Source organism: Scyliorhinus torazame, chromosome 13 (genome assembly GCF_047496885.1).
Source record: "Scyliorhinus torazame isolate Kashiwa2021f chromosome 13, sScyTor2.1, whole genome shotgun sequence".
In the NCBI taxonomy this organism is placed as follows: domain Eukaryota; kingdom Metazoa; phylum Chordata; class Chondrichthyes; order Carcharhiniformes; family Scyliorhinidae; genus Scyliorhinus; species Scyliorhinus torazame.
In genome coordinates this window covers 15692582-15711996 of record NC_092719.1, presented here as the reverse complement: position 1 = coordinate 15711996, position 19415 = coordinate 15692582, and the positions used below count along the sequence as shown (strand labels likewise).

Genomic DNA, 19415 nt, shown 5'->3' with positions numbered 1-19415 from the left:
AATCACTGACTGTGTCAGGCAGAACACTGCTCCTAGTCAATCCATCGGGTGCCAGTTAACCAATCGAACGGATTCTCTCCACAACCTTGTTCCTAAGATCCACTCGGTGCCAGAGAGTCGGGCTTCTCTTTTCCAAAATACAACGCCTGGGGACACAATGACCTGGCAAGCAGGCTGTTTCAACCTGGGGTCTTCTGCTTCGAGGCACACCCCAATTGTGGGTCCACGGACCAAAATAATTTAAAATAAATTATTGAAAAGAAATAAATTGGAACAATGGAAATAAACCGGAAGGACTCTTGCATGTCCCATACTTTATTAACATGAAGTAAAAATCTCCATTGCCAAGCCTAAGAGAGGACATTAAAGTACTTACAGTATGAAAGAGCATGCAGTGTCCAATCCTAGACTGTACATCCTCTGGTCCAGCATTGCATGAGTCTTCCCGAAGTAGCTTCCAAGTATTAGACAGACAATGGTAAGCAAAAAGTCCACTGAATTGCGGCTCATTGGCTCGAGTGTCATCAACATTTCCATTGCAAGTTAATATCCTTCCGCCAAACGTGTAAATCATGTGTTTTTCAGAATCCATACACATCTAAGAAGAAGAAATATTTTGTTTGCTACCAAATTTATCAGAATAAAAATAAAATTCACTGTACGTTGGTGTCACTGTACATTGGTTTTAATTCTGCCCCCATAAAAAGAACGGATTAGTTTAAAACTTATAAGTAAGTACGGTGGTGAGCATGCTGCCTCACAGTGCCTGGGACCCGGGTTCGATTCCCGCCTTGGGTCATTGTCTGTGTGGAGTTTGCCCTTTCTCCCCGTATCTGCGTGGGTTTCCTCCCACAGTCCAAATATTTGGAGCTTAGGTGAATTGGGCATGCTAAACTGCCCCTCAGTGTCCAGGGATGTGCAAGTTAGTTTATGGAATTACCGGGTGGACAGGGGAGTGGACATGGGTAGAGTGCTTTTTCAAAAGGGTGGGTGCAGACTCAATGGGCCAAATGGCCTCCTTCTGCACTGTATTCTGTAAGAAAAAGAAATAGGTTATTTTAACCCATCACAAGCATGCATGTTTGATCACGGGTGAAATGACATTAGTTATCTCCACGAATAATCTCCCTCAGGTTACTTTCGGGCGAAGTAACTGGAGAGAGCCACAATTTTAAATTAACCTTCGAACAGCAGACCTTTCAAATACTTAAGTCAAGCTCAAAACTGACATTCACAATGAAGACAGGTTAATAAGTGCTAGTAAATGGAGTTTCAACATCCCAGTGTATCATACCTGATGATCAAACACCAACTTTGGTCCTCCATCAGTAGCCGTATCTTCGCTTAACAATGTCCATTTATTAGTATCTATGTCATAGCGATAGAAGTCACTCTTCAGAGACTTACTGTTCCTCACCGAAGAATCTAAGTAACGACCCAATGTGTATATCTGTCTCCGTGTTGTGTCAATACACATCTTGTGGCAAGACCTAGCACTTGGGCCACTCTGGAAAGAAAAATGAAAAGGGATGGCAAGTTAAAGGCAGAGATCCAGGAAATGTTGTATTATTCTAAACAACAGGTTGAAAATGCATTCATTGCAACCACTACAAATGCTGTTCAAATAATACAAGTTTGAAGAGTACACAAGCCTTCATCTTTAAACATGGCAGCCTCAATATTCTAAACAACAGGTTGAAAATGTATTCATTACAACCACTACAAACAAAATGTTGATTTTGACCTTGGCCGTTAGTAGTTTAATGCTTACCTGTATTCTCGTTTCAACTTTCAAACCATTAGCAACGTTGAATTTTGACAAAAATGTTCACAAAGCTGCCAATTCTGTGGCTTTATGCCACAGGATCAGACAAGTACATTTGGCACCAACTATCTTCACCGTCATGGAAACTCTACTGATCCACGTGCCAAGCAAGCACCATCCTCCATAAAATGTTAACGCACATGGTATCAAAGTCTGAGCGGATGTGGAATCAAGAAAGGTATGAAGCAACTTCATATCAGAGCTTGTGCAAAATATATTTGAACCATCTAGACTGATATGTTCCCCTTTTTGCTCTACAAAACAACAGTGCATTGGCAATTCAAACATATTTATTTTTCTTAAAAGGAACAATTAATTCCATGACTTAAGAGGCTAATAATAGCAACTCTTAGGATAGCGCACAAGTCTGCTCAGCATGTGTGGAGATGAGTGTAAATTTTTTTATATAAACATTGAATTTATATGGCAAACATGTCTTGTTAATTGAAAGAGCCTTAGAGCAACTGGCAGTTAGGAATTATTTCCAAACACCATGCCAGGATTAAAACAAATTTAAAACTGAACACGACAAAGAAAAAAAGTGAAGTGCAGCTTAACCAAACAGAAAAAGATTATTACGCTTGTTCTGAACGGAATCGGATAAGAGAATTTTACCCATGCCCATCACTTGGTATCTCAATGAAACACGTGACTCGTGCACAGAGTTTGCGTGTGGAATTAGCTTTTGAATTGTAGGTGAAATCCAAGATTTATATCAACAAACTGTAAAGGCAAATAGCAACAATGAAAAATGTGTACTATTGCCTAGCGCCAGTATGTTGCTGGATGTGAAGAGGGTGTTTTCATGAACGTTGCAATGCTTTTGAACAATCCCTCGTCAGGGACAGGCATGTACTATATAGACCAATTTGTCCCATAGATGTAACAACATTTAATGTCTATAACCATACTCCTGGGTTTTTCCCGTTTCAAAATTAATGTCATGGCAATATTACATGCCCACCACTGCACTTGGCTGAAATTTTGCAGCAACACTTGGCTAAAGTTATATCCATTGGTCTTATGTTTTTAAGTAGGGGATCTTGATGCTAAGCAACAGACTTTTACTTTTGGCACTCAGTATTTAACCCCACACAGGTCAGGGAATAGCAGACAGCTACAGAGTAAACCTTGTCTGGTCTAATTTCGATACCAACCTCAAGCACAGAGCACCAGTATCACATTTTCCATTCCATGCACCAACCTTCCTTGTGGTACGAGAAAGTCAGTTTAGTGGTCAATTTTGGAAAGTTTCTGTTGTGTAACTGCATGAAATGACTTGCATTTACTCAGTGGCTTTCATGGCCTCAAGTCATCCAAAAACACTTCAGTCAATTAAGTACTTCTGAAGTGCAGTCACTGTTGTAAGTTTAAGAAATGCAGCAGTCAATTTGCAGAGCACTCCTACAAATGGCAGCATGGTATTGGCCAGATAATTTGCTTTTAAGTAACGTTGACTGAAGAATCAAAATTAGCCAGGAAGGAGATGGAAACTGCCCAAGCTAATTTCGCAAACTCCAAGAATGAGCAAAGGTTTTGAGCTAATTTCGAGAACTGATGGGGAAGAAAGGGGTAGTGGGGAAACAATTCCCTGCTATCCAATTTGGAAAAAGACCAAGTGCTTCTCTTGCATTCTGTCCTCACAACATTCGGTGTAAAATAATCATGTAGGCAACACACTGTTAATGTTTCACAGAATCACAAAGACAAAGCTGTACTTACAAACAAAGAACAAAGTGAAGCATGGTCACTTGTGGTCAGCCTGTTGGTTTGAGTTGTTGCTACGACAAAGTTATAATCACAGGCAGATAGACTGCCATTTGAAGATAATACGGTGGACAAAGAAACCAAATCAATGCTGTTTAAGCAATGCTACCAGTGTTGCTTTCCAAATTGTTACAGAAATACAGGAAGAGTTTAATGAGGAGAAAGGGACAGGGGAGAATGGAAGGAACCATCAAATTATTAACACAGCAGCTTCACAATTATTTAGGTCAACTGCAGCTAGTCCTTTATCAAAGCTATAACTACTGGAGATCTAAAACCATAAAGTTAAATTTCAGATGGCCACAAACTAAATTAATTGCATTTTGTGTTGTACTCAACACAAGAAAACTCTATATTGGAATAGTCCAAATTCAAGCTCGCGGAAAGCATGCAGAGTTGTTTTAAAGAGACCAGGAGCAAAAGGACAGCATGCTCACTGTACATCTTGTATTAGGAATTTTACTAATCAGTTGGACAGCTTCTCAATAATTAGGCAGCCACCAATATTCCTGTGTGATCGTGGAATGGAAAACCAGATTGGAAATGATGATAAAATAACATTTGTGAAAACCCGACCAATAATTATTGCTCAAAAAATCACGAAGAGATTATCTGGTCCCAAGCTCATTGCTGGGATTCTGCTGTCTGCAAATTAGCTGCCATGTTTCCTGATAGTATTGAGGACTCAGAAGTACATTAGAAGAAAGTGCTGTGACGTGCTAAGAACATCAATGGTGCTGCATTAATTCAAATTTGTTGATTAACCTTTAATGTACACGTTTAATTATAATTTGTGAGGAACTATTAATGACTGAGCACAAGCATCGCAACAGTTCTGCCAACATTTTAAACATTGAGTGACTGGCAGATTTAGGCCTGATGGTGGTGCCCAAGCATTATAAACATTAGCAGTTCAAATGAGAATCTGCAGCTGCCCTGATGTGGGGAACTGTGCTGGTCTCTGTGGCATGAAATCAAATAGATAATCTCACCTGAATTTCAACCCCACTTTGCCCAATCAGTTAATGACATCTAGCAACCCTGCAATTTATAATTGAGGCCTGACACACAAATTCAGACCGAGATTAGCTCTGGAAATGTCAGGGTTTTTGCTCCCCCTCTACCTCCATTGAGAAAGCATGTCTGTGGGCAAGTGGTATGTAAGTAACTTGATCACCTCGAGTGTTGGGGGTGAGAGGGTGGAACGAAAGAAGGAGAAAGCCAACATCCCACTGGTTCCACTACTGGATTGGGCAACTATAGTCAGTACATTCAGGACAGTGGAGTGAAAAATATCCAAGTTAGCAATTCCTTAAAAGTTTAACGGCTTCAGTATTTGCCATTGATTGACATCAAACAACTTAATTGCTTGTGAACGGTGCCAAGAAAATACTAGAAATGAAATGTTCCTTTCTCTATCTTTGTAATGCAACATGATCCAGGATTTCAAATAGGCAAAGCTAATTGCCCTCCCTGAAGTTCCTGATCAAAGGATTCTATAAGCACTTTTGTAGACCAAAAGCCTAGCACCACAGGGATAGAAAGAAACCACGTTTTTGAAATAATTATCCTACAATACAAAATACAGCACTGAGCTTTCACTCTTCAATTTGAAAGAAGTTATTTTAAAATCCGCTCTGACAGTACTTTAATGGAGCTTTACAGAAACAGAGGTGCTCAGAATAATCCTTAGGTCCTTGCTTTAAATTCATCAGATTGTGCCAAATTGCCTGAGGCATACAGGAGTATCAACACGGTTTCTCTATTAGGATAGCTTTAAAATATATATATATATTTTTTAATCAGGTCATTCACCAAGGCTGAGCTAAAGCACATGCTCCCTCAAATGCCATCCACTCAGACCCAAATCTGCTCCAAAAGGTGGACTACACAACTTATTGAATTTATAAATATGTGCTATAAAGTCCTGAACAATTCTCAAATTTGTGAGCCATTTCCTTTCATAAGCTCTTACATTCAAAAATGTTCTCGAGCATATATCATAGCATCTCTACAGTACAGAATCAGGCCATTCGGCTCATCAAGTCGGCAGCGACCTCCAAAAGTGCACCCCACGTAAGCCTTATCCCTGTAACCCGTTAACCCCACCTCATCTTTAGCATGGCAAATCCACCTAAACTGCACATCTTTGCACTGTGGGAGGAAACCTACGCAGGCACGGACAATGTGCAAACTCCACATAGAGTCAGCTGAGGTCAGAATTGAACCTGGATCCCTGGTGGTGGGAGGCAGCAGTGCATACCAGGCTACAACCAGATACAATTGTTATCTGCTTAATTTTCTGACCTTGTGCAAATTGGCGTACCATAAATTGACATGCTCCTGGCCTTAAGGTAGGTAGAGGAGAGGGCTGGTACAAAGAGTTCAGCTAGGAATCCTGCTGAAAATATTAACCACTGACACCTTCTAGAAAAAGAATGCAAGAGGATCTGAACAGTGTGTTCAGCAGTGATGCCCAGCATTATCAAATATTCTACCAAATTTCACTGCCTGGGCTCTCATGCATTAAATGGGCAATACTGCAACACTACCATACACAGCTAGTCTGGGCCAAACTCTCATTCAGACATGAAAATAACAGTTGCTGCAGAACTTGGCAAATTTATATATTTGTGAATTAATACAGCTATGCTCCATCATAGAAATGAATAAGACATGCCCTATCTTGCAGTAATGTTGAGGCCTGTTTGCAGCTATTGCAAAGACAAATTTCCTAATCTTTTTCTTTCAATCTGCCACTTCCAGAGTCAAATGTTGCATTTTCATGATCCAAGAGACAAGTAAAGGAACAAACTTACATTTAAGCCTTTCATAAGCTCAGGACTGCTCACTGTGCTTTGCAGTGAATAAAGTACTTGTTTGTCCAAAATGTATTAACTGTTGAAATGTAGGAAATTCTGTCAAGTCGCCATAGTCCCAGATGACCATAGGCTGCTTTCCCCTCTTGAGGGGGAGAGCTGACTGGTGGTGACTTAACCTGAGGATCACCACACCTCAGGCGAGGGGCAAGGTCGAGAAGGCGGGGCCTTCATGAATAACCTCAACCGGTACGGGAATTGAACCCGAGCTGCTGGCACCCCTCTGCATCATGAACCTGCTGCCCTGCCAACTGACTAAAAGCGGTCCCAAAATGCCAAAGTAATTGCTGTAGTAATTTGCTCACAACAAGGTCCCACACATTGTGATAATGACCAGACAATCTGGTTTAGTGATACTGGTTGTGGGATAAATATTGGCCAGGATATAAGGGACAACTTCACTCGTCTTCTTCAAAATTATGTCATGAAATCTTTTACATCTATCCGTGAGGGCAAGCAGGGCCTTGGTGCAATGTCTCATCTGAAAGATTACCCTTCAGTTTCATTAACTTTAGGGCTTTGCTGGTTCCCACACTTAGTTGGTACACAGGGGATCCCTCCAGCACATAGGCCTTTCAGGTCAACGCGTTTCACAAGAACACAGTTCTGGCTAGTGTTGGGACTGTCCTTTCCCTTTTAAGGTCTTGGCAAATTTGTGTGCGTAGCATTTTATAGGTTCGGTTCCTGTATTTGTATTCTCTCCAGTCATAATTTTTCCCATGCATGCTAATTGGCCAACCTTGACCATTTTCAATTTTCTTTCAATGAATTTCAAATGCCTTATTATGGCAACCTTTGTACAATCACCCACACATTTCCATTTCTTTCAAGCTTTTCAATAGCCTTTTTGCTGAACTTGTGTCCATTGACTCTTCGATCAGACTTTTCCACATTGTTGATTTTTGCCCCGTGTTCTTGTTTTCCCCATTTTATTCAGTTCCGTTATGGGTCTCTTGGTTACCAGCTCTGGCGGAGGATCTGCATTTCCAGCGTTTTCTGCTTTTATTTCCAATTTGCTGTTCTATTTTCCACTGTCCGGAATGAGCCTCACCACTCTCAGCTTCCCGTGATTGGCAACATTCTCAACTCTGATTCAGAAGGCTGCGCGGATCCAACGCCACTCCCAGACATACATTGCCAGTTCAGTACACCTCTCAGGGAGTATGTGCTGTCACGGGGTGCCGTTTCTCAAATTTAGCCTAACTGGAGAAGCATGAAAGCTCCCATGACACTATTCAAAGAGAATCAGCAAATTCTTCCAGTCACCCAGTGGATCTAACTCCTTCAACCACAGACTAAATCTGGGATCTTACTGTATTCAAATTGGCTGCAACGCTTGTCTACACAATACAGACTACCCTTCAAATGTAATTCATTGGTTGTTAAAAGTTTTGGGATTTGGTTCCGGGTGCGGCGATGACCAGCTGAGTCGCACGTTTCGGCAGCTCCCGGTGGAACGGACTTTTGGGCTCTTGATAGGAGCCCCAACGGCAATTTTAACGGCTAAAAACACCGTGCGGTAAACCAGAAGGGTGTTCCCCCTGGACACGGATGGAAAAAGGAGAGGAAAGTGGCCGGATTGCAGCGGATCCTTTGGAACAACAGCAAGGAAGGCAAGCAGAAACCAAGATGGCGTCGGAAGGTGGCAGTTTCATATGGGGCCCTGAACAACAAGAGTTCTTGAAACGCTGCATGGAGGAGATAAAAAAGGAAATGAAGAAAGAGTTGTTGGCCCCGATATTACAGGCGATTGAAGGGCTGAAAGAGGAACAAAAGACCCAGGAGCAGGAGCTTCGGGTCGTGAAGGCGAAAGCAGCAGAGAATGAGAACGATATACAGGGCCTGGTGGTGAAGTCGGAGATACAGGAGGCACACCAGAAACGATCTGTGGAGAGGTTGGAGGCACTGGAAAACAACGCAAGGAGGAACAACTTGAGGATTCTTGGCCTTCCTGAAGGTGTGGAGGGGGCGGACGTCGGGGCATATGTGAGCACGATGCTGCACTCGTTAATGGGAGTGGAGGCCCCGACGGGTCCGTTGGAGGTGGAGGGAGCATACTGAGTTATGGTGCGAGGATCGAGAGCAGGAGAAACTCCCAGAGCCATAGTGGTGAGATTCCTCCGTTTTAAGGATAGAGAAATGGTCCTTAGATGGGCGAAGAAAACTCGGTGTAGTAAATGGGAGAACGCGGTGATCCGCGTTTATCAAGATTGGAGTGCGGAGGTGGCGAGAAGGAGGGCGAGCTTTAATCGGGCCAAAGCGGTACTTCACAAAAAGAAGATAAAATTTGGAATGCTGCAACCGGCAAGACTGTGGGTCACATATCAAGGGAGGCACCACTACTTTGAAACGGCGGATGAAGCGTGGACTTTTATTGTAGAAGAAAAATTGGAATGATTGGATTATGAAAATGAACGTTTGGACAAAGTGGTGGGGCGAATGGGGGGGGGGGCGAAGAGGGGTTTTATGTTTTAATCCTGCGGTATGGTAACTTTTCTTTCTCCCACAGGTGGTGATGGGGGGAGGTGGGGAGGGAGAGGAGATGGGGCGTTGGCCATGGGAGGCGGGGCCGAGGGAGAGGCGCGGGCTTGGTTCCCGCGCTATGATAATTATGGCGGGAATAGAGAAGCAGGAAGGAGGGGGCGTCGCACGGTGCGAGCCGTGATCACGGGGGGGAAGCCGAGGTCAGCCAGAGTTTGCTGACTTCTGGGAGCAACATGGGGGGAGTAATTACGCTAGCGGGGGGGGGGGGGGAATTACTGGGTTGCTGCTGCTGGGGAAAGGGGGGAGTGGGTACGGGAAAGGATGGGCGGGGGGGCACCGTCTGGGAGAGATACAGCTGCGTGGGAACTGGGTGAGAAGCTGGAAAAAGATGATGGCTAACCGGCAAGGGGGGGGAAGCCCCCCAACTCGGCTGATCACGTGGAACGTGAGGGGGCTTAACGGGCCGATAAAGAGGGCACGAGTACTCGCACACCTTAAGAAACTTAAAGCAGATGTGGTTATGCTACAAGAAACGCACCTGAAACTGATAGACCAGGTCAGGCTACGCAAAGGATGGGTGGGGCAGGTGTTCCATTCGGGGCTAGATGCGAAAAACAGGGGGGTGGCTATATTAGTGGGGAAGCGGGTAATGTTCGAGGCGAAGACTATAGTGGCGGATAACGGGGGCAGATACGTGATGGTGAGTGGCAAATTACAGGGAGAGATGGTGGTTTTGGTAAACGTGTATGCCCCAAACTGGGACGATGCCAACTTTATGAGGCGAATGCTAGGACGCATCCCAGACCTAGAGACCGGAAAGCTGATAATGGGGGGAGACTTTAACACGGTGTTGGAACCAAGGCTGGATAGGTCGAAGTCCAGGACTGGTAGGAGGCCGGCAGCAGCCAAGGTGCTTAAGGATTTTATGGAGCAGATGGGAGGGGTGGACCCGTGGAGATTCAGTAGACCTAGGAGTAAGGAGTTCTCGTTTTTCTCCTATGTCCATAAAGTCTATTCACGCATAGACTTTTTTGTGTTGGGTAGGGCATTGATCCCGAGGGTGAGGGGAACGGAATATACGGCTATAGCCATTTCGGATCATGCCCCACACTGGGTAGACTTGGAGATAGGGGAGGAAACAAGAGAGCGCCCACCCTGGAGAATGGACATGGGACTAATGGCGGATGAGGGGGTGCGCCTAAGGGTGAGGGGATGCATTGAAAAGTACTTGGAACTCAATGACAATGGGGAGGTTCAGGTGGGAGTGGTCTGCGAGGCGTTGAAGGCGGTGGTTAGGGGGGAGCTGATATCAATAAGGACACATAAAGGGAAGCAGGAGAGTAAGGAACGGGAGCGGTTGCTGCAAGAACTTTTGAGGGTGGATAGACAATATGCGGAAGCACCGGAGGAGGGACTGTACAGGGAAAGGCAAAGGCTGCATGTGGAATTTGACTTGCTGACTACAGGCACTGCAGAGGCACAATGGAGGAAGGCGCAGGGTGTACAGTATGAATATGGAGAGAAGGCGAGCAGATTGCTGGCACACCAATTGAGGAAAAGGGGAGCAGCGAGGGAAATAGGGGGGGTGAGGGACGAGGAAGGAGAGACGGAGCGGGGAGCGGAGAGAGTGAACAAAGTGTTCAAGACATTTTATAAAAAATTGTATGAAGCTCAACCCCCGGATGGGAGGGAGAGAATGATGGATTTTTTGGATCGGCTGGAAATTCCCAAGGTGGAAGAGCAGGAAAGGGTGGGACTGGGAGCACAGATCACGGTAGAAGAAGTGGTGAAAGGAATTAGGAACATGCAGACGGGAAACGCCCCGGGACCGGACGGATTCCCAGTTGAATTTTACAGAAAATATTTGGACTTGCTCGCCCCGCTACTGACGAGGACCTTTAACGAGGCAAAGGAAAGGGGACAACTGCCCCCGACTATGTCAGAAGCAACGATATCGCTTCTCTTAAAGAAGGAAAAGGATCCGCTACAATGCGGGTCCTACAGACCAATTTCCCTCCTCAATGTGGATGCCAAGGTCCTGGCCAAGGTAATGGCAATGAGAATAGAGGAATGTGTCCCGGGGGTGGTTCATGAGGACCAAACTGGGTTTGTGAAGGGGAGACAGCTGAACACGAATATACGGAGGCTGTTAGGGGTAATGATGATGGCCCCACCAGAGGGTGAAACGGAGATAGTAGTGGCGATGGATGCCGAGAAAGCATTTGATAGAGTGGAATGGGATTATCTGTGGGAGGTGTTGAGGAGATTTGGGTTTGGAGAGGGGTATGTTAGATGGGTGCAGCTGTTGTATAGGGCCCCAGTGGCGAGTGTGGTCACGAATGGACGGGGATCGGCATATTTTCGGCTCCATAGAGGGACAAGGCAGGGATGTCCTCTGTCCCCATTACTGTTTGCACTGGCGATTGAGCCCCTGGCGATAGCGCTGAGAGGTTCCAAGAGATGGAGGGGAATACTTAGGGGAGGAGAAGAACACCGGGTATCTTTATATGCGGATGATCTGCTACTATATGTGGCGGATCCAGCGGAGGGGATGCCAGAAATAATGCGGATACTTGGGGAGTTTGGGGATTTTTCAGGGTATAAATTGAACATGGGGAAGAGTGAGCTGTTTGTGGTGCATCCAGGGGAGCAGAGTAGAGAAATAGAAGACCTACCGTTGAGGAAGGTAACAAGAGACTTTCGTTACCTGGGGATCCAGATAGCTAAGAATTGGGGCACATTGCACAGGCTAAATTTGACGCGGTTGGTGGAACAGATGGAGGAAGATTTCAAGAGATGGGATATGGTAGCATTGTCAATGGCAGGGAGGGTGCAGGCGGTTAAGATGGTGGTCCTCCCGAGATTCCTCTTTGTGTTTCAGTGCCTCCCGGTGGTGATCACGAAGGCTTTTTTCAAAAGGATAGAAAAGAGTATCATGGGTTTTGTTTGGGCCGGGAAGACTCCGAGAGTGAGGAAGGGATTCTTACAGCGTAGTAGGGATAGGGGGGGGGGGCTGGCACTACCGAGCCTAAGTGAGTATTATTGGGCCGCTAATATTTCAATGGTGAGTAAGTGGATGGGAGAGGAGGAAGGAGCGGCGTGGAAGAGATTAGAGAGGGCGTCCTGTAGGGGGACCAGCCTGCAGGCTATGGTGACAGCCCCATTGCCGTTCTCACCAAGGAACTATACCACGAGTCCGGTGGTGGTAGCTACACTGAAGATTTGGGGACAGTGGAGACGACATAGGGGAAAGACCGGAGCATTGGGGGGGTCCCCGATAAGAAACAACCATAGGTTTGCCCCGGGGGGAATGGATGGGGGATATGGAATGTGGCAAAGAGCAGGTATAACGCAATTGAAAGATCTATTTGTGGATGGGAAGTTCGCGAGTCTGGGAGCGCTGACTGAGAAATATGGGTTGCCCCAAGGGAATGCATTCAGGTACATGCAATTGAGGGCTTTTGCGAGGCAACAGGTGAGGGAATTCCCGCAGCTCCCGACACAAGAGGTGCAGGACAGAGTCATCTCGAAGAAATGGGTGGGGGACGGTAAGGTGTCGGATATATATAGGGAAATGAGGGATGAAGGGGAGACTATGGTGGACGAACTAAAAGGGAAATGGGAAGAAGAGCTAGGGGAGGAGATCGAGGAGGGGCTGTGGGCAGATGCCCTAAACAGGGTAAACTCGTCGTCCTCGTGCGCCAGGCTAAGCCTGATTCAGTTTAAGGTATTACACAGGGCACATATGACTGGAACACGGCTCAGTAAATTTTTTGGGGTGGAGGATAGGTGTGCGAGGTGCTCGAGAAGCCCAGCGAATCATACCCATATGTTTTGGTCATGCCCGGCACTACAGGGGTTTTGGATGGGGGTGACAAAGGTGCTTTCGAAAGTAGTAGGAGTCCGGGTCGAACCAAGCTGGGGGTTGGCTATATTTGGGGTTGCACAAGAGCCGGGAGTGCAGGAGGCGAGAGAGGCCGATGTTTTGGCCTTTGCGTCCCTAGTAGCCCGGCGCAGGATATTGCTAATGTGGAAAGAAGCCAAGCCCCCGGGGGTGGAGACCTGGATAAATGATATGGCGGGGTTCATAAAGTTAGAGCGGATTAAGTTCGTCCTAAGGGGGTCGGCTCAAGGGTTTACCAGGCGGTGGCAACCATTCGTCGAATATCTTGCGGAAAGATAGATGGGGGAAAAAAGAAGGCAGCAGCAGCAGCCCAGGACTTGGGGGGGGGGGGGGGTGGCCTGAGACAAGGCAGTTGCCAATTAGGGCTAGTTTTTATTTTTGTTAGTTAATATTTATTTATTTGTTGTTGTTTTCTTTTGTTCTTGTTTAAATAAAAAAGGTCATTATTATCTGTATTGTTATAATGTTGTGTAAAGGATGCACAATGTACTGTGTTGGTTGACCAAAAATTTTCAATAAAATATTATTTAAAAAAAAAAAAAGTTTTGGGATTTCCTGGAGACTCAAGACACTACATAAATGCCAGTTCCTATCTTCCCACACCGACTATGACAGGCTTAAATGAAAATTGTACTTTGCAGTCAATGGTTTATATAAGGGCTACTGAGGTTCTTGGCTCAGAATAATTTCTAGCATCACTGGTCCGATATGTACGATCTCGTATGTGCCGATGGAACACATGACCATGAGTGGGGCACGATCAGAGTTGTCGTGAGAGCTGCTTTTGGAATTATTGAAGGATCCTGCCCATAGATGATTCTGTAGTACTGCCACATTGGGGCCAAATGGAAAGAATAACTTTGTTACAAATTGGGAAGTGGCTTGTTTCTCTTTTTAATTATTTGACTGCCTTAGTCCAACATCTTGGCAGTAACAATCACAAATAACAGGAAGACACGAATGGCTTGTGAGCAAGTACCATTTAGCAGGAACTGGCGTGCCACAAGTCCAGAACATTGACGCAGTTAGTTGCAGTAGAAATTAGGCAGTGAATTGACTTTCCCCAAGGTTAGAAAACAGCAACCAATTAACAGGCTATACCGATGCTTACAGATCAAAGAACAAAGAGAAGTACAGCACAGGAACAGGACGGTTGGCCCTCCAAGCCTGCGCCGACTATGCTGCCCATCTAAACTAAAATCTTCTACACTTCCGGGATCCGTATCCCTCTATTCCGATCCTATTCATGTATTTGTCAAGATGCCCCTTAAACGTCACTATCGTCCCTGCTTCCACCACCTCCGCTGGTAGAGTGTTCCAGGCACCCACTACCCTCTGCGTAAAAAAACTTGCCTCGTACATCTCCTCTAAACCTTGTCCCTCACACCTTAACCTGGTATTTAACCCCTCTACCCTGGGAAAAAGTCTCTGACCACCCACTCTTTTGTAGACCTCTATCACAGGCATTGTCAAACTCGAGGGGCGCGACCCGTGGGTCGCGGAGCCGTCCGTCGCGGCGCTCCCGATCGCGCAAATCTGCGCACAACAGCCGGCTGTTAATAACGCCGGCTGCAAGCGGCCTTCAAAACGGCTGCGAACATGTAAAAATAAAATTCGGGCACGCATGCGCAGTGCGGCTGCTTTTCTTTTAAAGCGGTCGCAGCTTTTTGTTTTACAAGTTCGGGGGGGGGGGGGGGTTCATTCATTTTATTTCTATTTTTTCCATTTATTTTATTCATTTTTTTTACAAGTTCGGGGGGGGGGTTTATTTGATAAAATTTTGCAGGAAAAAAAATGCAGAACTTTGGACAGATGGAGACTCCATACTTTCCAACACCGGAAGGCTTCACCTTCATTCAACAGGTTCCATTGGAGGAGCATGTACGAGGGCCAAAGGGCCCCAAAACCATTTCCTCAATTTTTGTCAGCAGCAAACAAGGTAAGAAAAAATGGTGGGTCGCGACGGCCGGCCGGCACGGGCCGCGAAGGCCGGCCGGCACGGGCCGCGAAGGCCAGCCGGCACGGGCCGCGAAGGCCAGCCGGCACGGGCCGCGAAGGCCAGCCGGCACGGGCCGCGAAGGCCAGCCGGCACGGGCCGCGAAGGCCGGCCGGCACGGGCCGCGAAGGCCGGCCGGCACGGGTCGCGAAGGTTGGCCGGTTGGTAAAAATGGGTCCCCGGAAAAAAAGTTTGAAAAACACTGCTCTGTCAGGTCACCCCGCAACCTCCGTCGTTCCAGTGAGAACAAACCGAGTTTATTCAACCTCTCCTCATAGCTAATGCCCTCCATACCAGGCAACATTCTGGTAAATCTCTTCTGCACCCTCTCTAAAGCCTCCACATCCTTCTGGGAGTGTGGTGACCAGAATTGAACACTATACTACAAGCGTGGCCTAACTTAAGTTCTATACAGCTACAACATGACATGACAATTTGAATACTCAATGCCCCTGCCAATGAAGGTAAGTATGCCATAGGCCTTCTTGACTACCGTCTCCACCTGTGTTGCCCCTTTCAGTGACCTGTGAACCTAGATCTCTCGGACTGTCAATACAGAACTTGAAGGTTCTACCATTCACTGTATATTCCCTACCTGTCTTAGACCTTCAAAAATGCATTACCTCACATTTGGAATGCACAGATGCAAAACTTTCAAAACTACTCAACAGACTACAGCAATAGAGTGCAGGAAAATCCTTTGTGAAGAATTTCAGATGGTCCACACCAAGCTGGTTGGCAAAGTCATTGGTGTATGGCAGGTCAAATACACATTTTACATGAAATTCATTCGTGATACAAACAAAGGATGGCCAATTTACTGGTTGGAAACCACTGATTGAATTTTAAAAAGATTAAAGCCACATTCTGATGACTTCAAAATCACAATCAAAGATGGCTGCACATTTGCATCACTGCCCCTTCTAAATTCCAAAGCCACTGACAGGGAGACACAGAATCAGCAAGGTCTCACCAGGACCAATTGCCTTGGAGTATGAATGGGAGCCATTTCCTACTCCATTACCAAGCTGTCCAAACAGTTACCTGGATACTCAACTGGGTGGAAATAAACCGTTAAACATAAACACTTGGACAATAAATCTCTGGTTATGAAAGGAATTTGCCCAGACATATTCTTTTTTTTCTTTCTTTCTTTTTTTAAGTAAATTTAGTGTACTCAATTAATTTTTTCCAATTAAGGGGCAATTTAGCATGTTGAATCCACCTACCCTGCACATCTTTGGGTTGTGGGGGCGAAACCCATGCTCACACGGGGAGAATGTGCAAACTCCACACGGACAGTGACCCAGAGCCGGGATCGGACCTGGGCGCCATGAGGCAGCAGTGCTACTCACTGCACCACCATGCTGCCCACGCCCAGACATATTCTAAGAAAAAAATCCAATCGATATCTTGGTCTCTGGGTAGTGAGAGAGAGGTACATGTTTAAGACGTGTTTAAATGCCCGTTTTCTCTGCAGGCCAGAGCACAAGAAAACGAGATGAAGAAGGGCTTCCTTCACTCTCTCCATCCAACTTTTGAACCCCGTCTACTTATTTTGACTATCCATGTGCTGCAGAGTTTTGACAAAGAACTCAACTCAGCAGCTGCTGTCTCCAGGAGAAAAGATACGTTGCCTGCCTAGATCTTTAACCCCTCGATGCTGAAACCAGCAGGACTAGCAAGACTAGCCTGTATCCAACGACGAGAAGCATATAATTTTTAATATTAAATGAATTTGAAAATATCATTATTCTACCCACTGCAATTCTGTCAAAAGTGACACCAAAGCAGAAGTCCAAGGAGTTTCCTGGTCATTATAACAGCATTAACAACTTCACTGGAAGGAAATTCAAAGGTCACTCCTCTCTTTGGGTTGGAACAATCCTCCATTGAGGGAACTAAGAGTGGATCAGGTTGTTTGAGGATGAATCAGGAAGTACTTGAAACTATTGGGTTGCTTTGGAGAAGGTAAAATGCAAGATTGGTTCTTTGTGAAAACATAAAGGACCCACCAGTGTGCACACTAACTATTGCTTTTATTTTAAATCAATTTGAGATGGAGCAACATGAAATCCATGCACAGTAAAATACATTTTCCAGAAATGTACATTTTCCTGAAATGTACCAAGTATTGGACAATAATGTAGTGTTTGATGCAGAGGCTACTTTGAAGGGAAGAAATAAACAACTCGCCTTTCAAATTTCACAGGGGCTTTGTTGCAGTGGCAATCAGAGATGCTAACTTGCTGTTCTATGGCAATGGGGGCTTTATGTCCCATGGGCATTTCGAACTAGACTCACGTGGAGCATGAACACTGGCAGGGGTGTGTTTCTGAGCTGGAAATAATTTTTAACCAGACATTTCCATTGCACACAGGTACAGTCCAGCAGATAAATAGTTTTTTTGTTTAAACTGAACAATACACATTTGAACGGAGGAGGAATTACAATACAGGTAGGGTAGGCTGGAAATGTCACGAATGCCAGAGTTTTCAGAGGGAGCACCATTGGCAAGCAGCCCAGGTTGACAACACTGCTGCAACACAATGGGCCAAATACAAATTTCAGGTCAGGCCCTATTAATGAATTGTAACAAACAGTCACAGGGATACAACCCACCCACCTCACTAAATAATTATCACACTGATCCTGAATTTAGGAACTACAAAATCCCCCCCCATTTAATTTCCAGTTGATTTTAGATAACTGCTATCCAACATTATTTCCCATACAAAATACTTGCCTCTTTCTCAGTATCTCTTGATATACAAGTCCACTGGTTTTCTTTAACACTGTATGCCCAGAAGTCTGCCAGATCCTGTGTTCCATCCCAGCCACCAAATAAATATACTGTTTCTGCAAAGAAGAAAAGTCATTATTGGGAGATGTTCCACTTACAACATTAGCAATCAGTTTTATTCAGGAGGGGGGGGGGGGTTAATTTTGCACTGATAGCATAGTTTGTTCATTACAATATATTATTTTCTGCAGTTGCCTTCCAACACCTGGCCAACAATACTTCTCAGCAGGAGGAGAACAAAAAACTGGCAAGGTTTCTGGTGCAAGGATTCATACTAACAGAAAGGAAATGCAAAGCTAAAAACAATGACTTAAGGATCACTGCAGTGTCTTTGTACGATATTGAAATGGACTTTGTTATACAATGCAAGTCAGTGAAGAAATGTGGCTGGTGTAGCTACAGGAACACGGATAGAGTTCAGAAGTGAAATTGCAATTCTTCACCATCAATTCCATAGTTGGGGGGAGGGGTTGTGACGAATGTAGGCAATGTAATAATATATGGTACTATGTGTCTCTTGTTAGGGTCCTTCTTGTTTATTCCCTACCGATTTCCTTATTTCTGCTTTCTTTTATTTTTGCCCTAACATTTTTGATCCGTGGACATGTGTCTTTGAGGCAACCTGTTTTGTTAATTCAACCAGAAGGAAGCAGCGACCTGTGCTAAATTCAAAGAGAGGAAATCCGGAAGGTTGTGCTGTTTTAGACAGGTGATTGCAGACTGGCCAGTGTCAGTGATGACTCAGTTTGATTGATTTGGCTGTGCTCTGCCTGGTAACAGGTGGTGGTTAGATATTATCCCACTGGAATGCTGTCAGAGTCACGAGGTTCCATTTTGGTTCCACTTTCGATTCCGCAGCCTGGATGAAGGGATCTTACCAACTCTCTCCAAAAAGATCCAATCAATTCTCCATTAGGCCACCGTTAGGGCTGACACTCTCTCCAGCAAGTCTGGATCTCATTCCCTTGAGACTGAGAAGTCCCGAGGTCAAACCACGAGCTGAAAGCAAGGTTTGATGTGAAATAAGTGTCTCTATGGAAAGATATAGGCCTGAAGGTGAACCTCGAGCTGAAGGCCCAGTGTAATAAGAAATAAACCTTCTCTCCAGAAAAGCTGTATTTTCTAACCTGCAGTGACCCTGAATGAATGACTCTGCAAGGAAGACCATTACCAGCTGTAAACCAGGGATTCTGATCAACCAGCGTGCTGTGAGGAAAGCGTGCTTAAAGAACCACCATTTGAAACATCGACTCTTATCTTATGACCTTCAGCGTCATTATTTTTACCTTTCCACTCCTGTGTCTGCTTTTCTTGTGCGGGTAGAGGCTGGGACAGCAAAATGGGTCAGTTAGGTATTAGCTTGTTACCCAGTTGTATTTACTGGATATTTCATGATGGTTCTTGCTATAAATGAACAGCAATCGTGTTTAAACTTACAAACCCGATGCCTGTAATTATTGGGCAGCCAAGGGCCAAAGACTTCGGGGATTTTTACAAGATTTATTGGCTAATTCACTTAATCTGGGACGAGTGTGGCTGGAATTGACTGCATACTTGTCCAGGGCGTTGTACCACTGTTGCAGTAGTGTTATTAAAAGAACTTGGGTTAAGGTATACAGATTATACATCTGCTAAAGCAGACTGATTCAGGGGCTAGCAGCTAGGCAGGCTGTGATGTCACTCATGGGAGCAGCTGGGTCTGTTTTTCAGTTTCGTTTCAGCCCTGCCCTGTGTCAGTTTTTAGTTTCATTCTAGAG

General features: G+C 45.2%; 1 protein-coding gene across 4 annotated transcripts in view; it reads right to left on the bottom strand.

The window, feature by feature from the left end:
* Positions 1–19415, bottom strand: part of mkln1 (muskelin 1, intracellular mediator containing kelch motifs) — a 195571-nt gene that overhangs the window by 60820 nt on the left and 115336 nt on the right. For all 4 annotated transcript variants that reach the window (XM_072471106.1, XM_072471109.1, XM_072471107.1 and 1 more), the window contains 3 exons: positions 17602–17714; positions 1295–1507; positions 377–598 (listed from right to left, as the gene is read on the bottom strand). In XM_072471106.1, coding sequence (XP_072327207.1) covers positions 377–598; positions 1295–1507; positions 17602–17714 — 548 coding nt within the window. The remainder of the gene's footprint in view (positions 1–376; positions 599–1294; positions 1508–17601; positions 17715–19415) is intronic.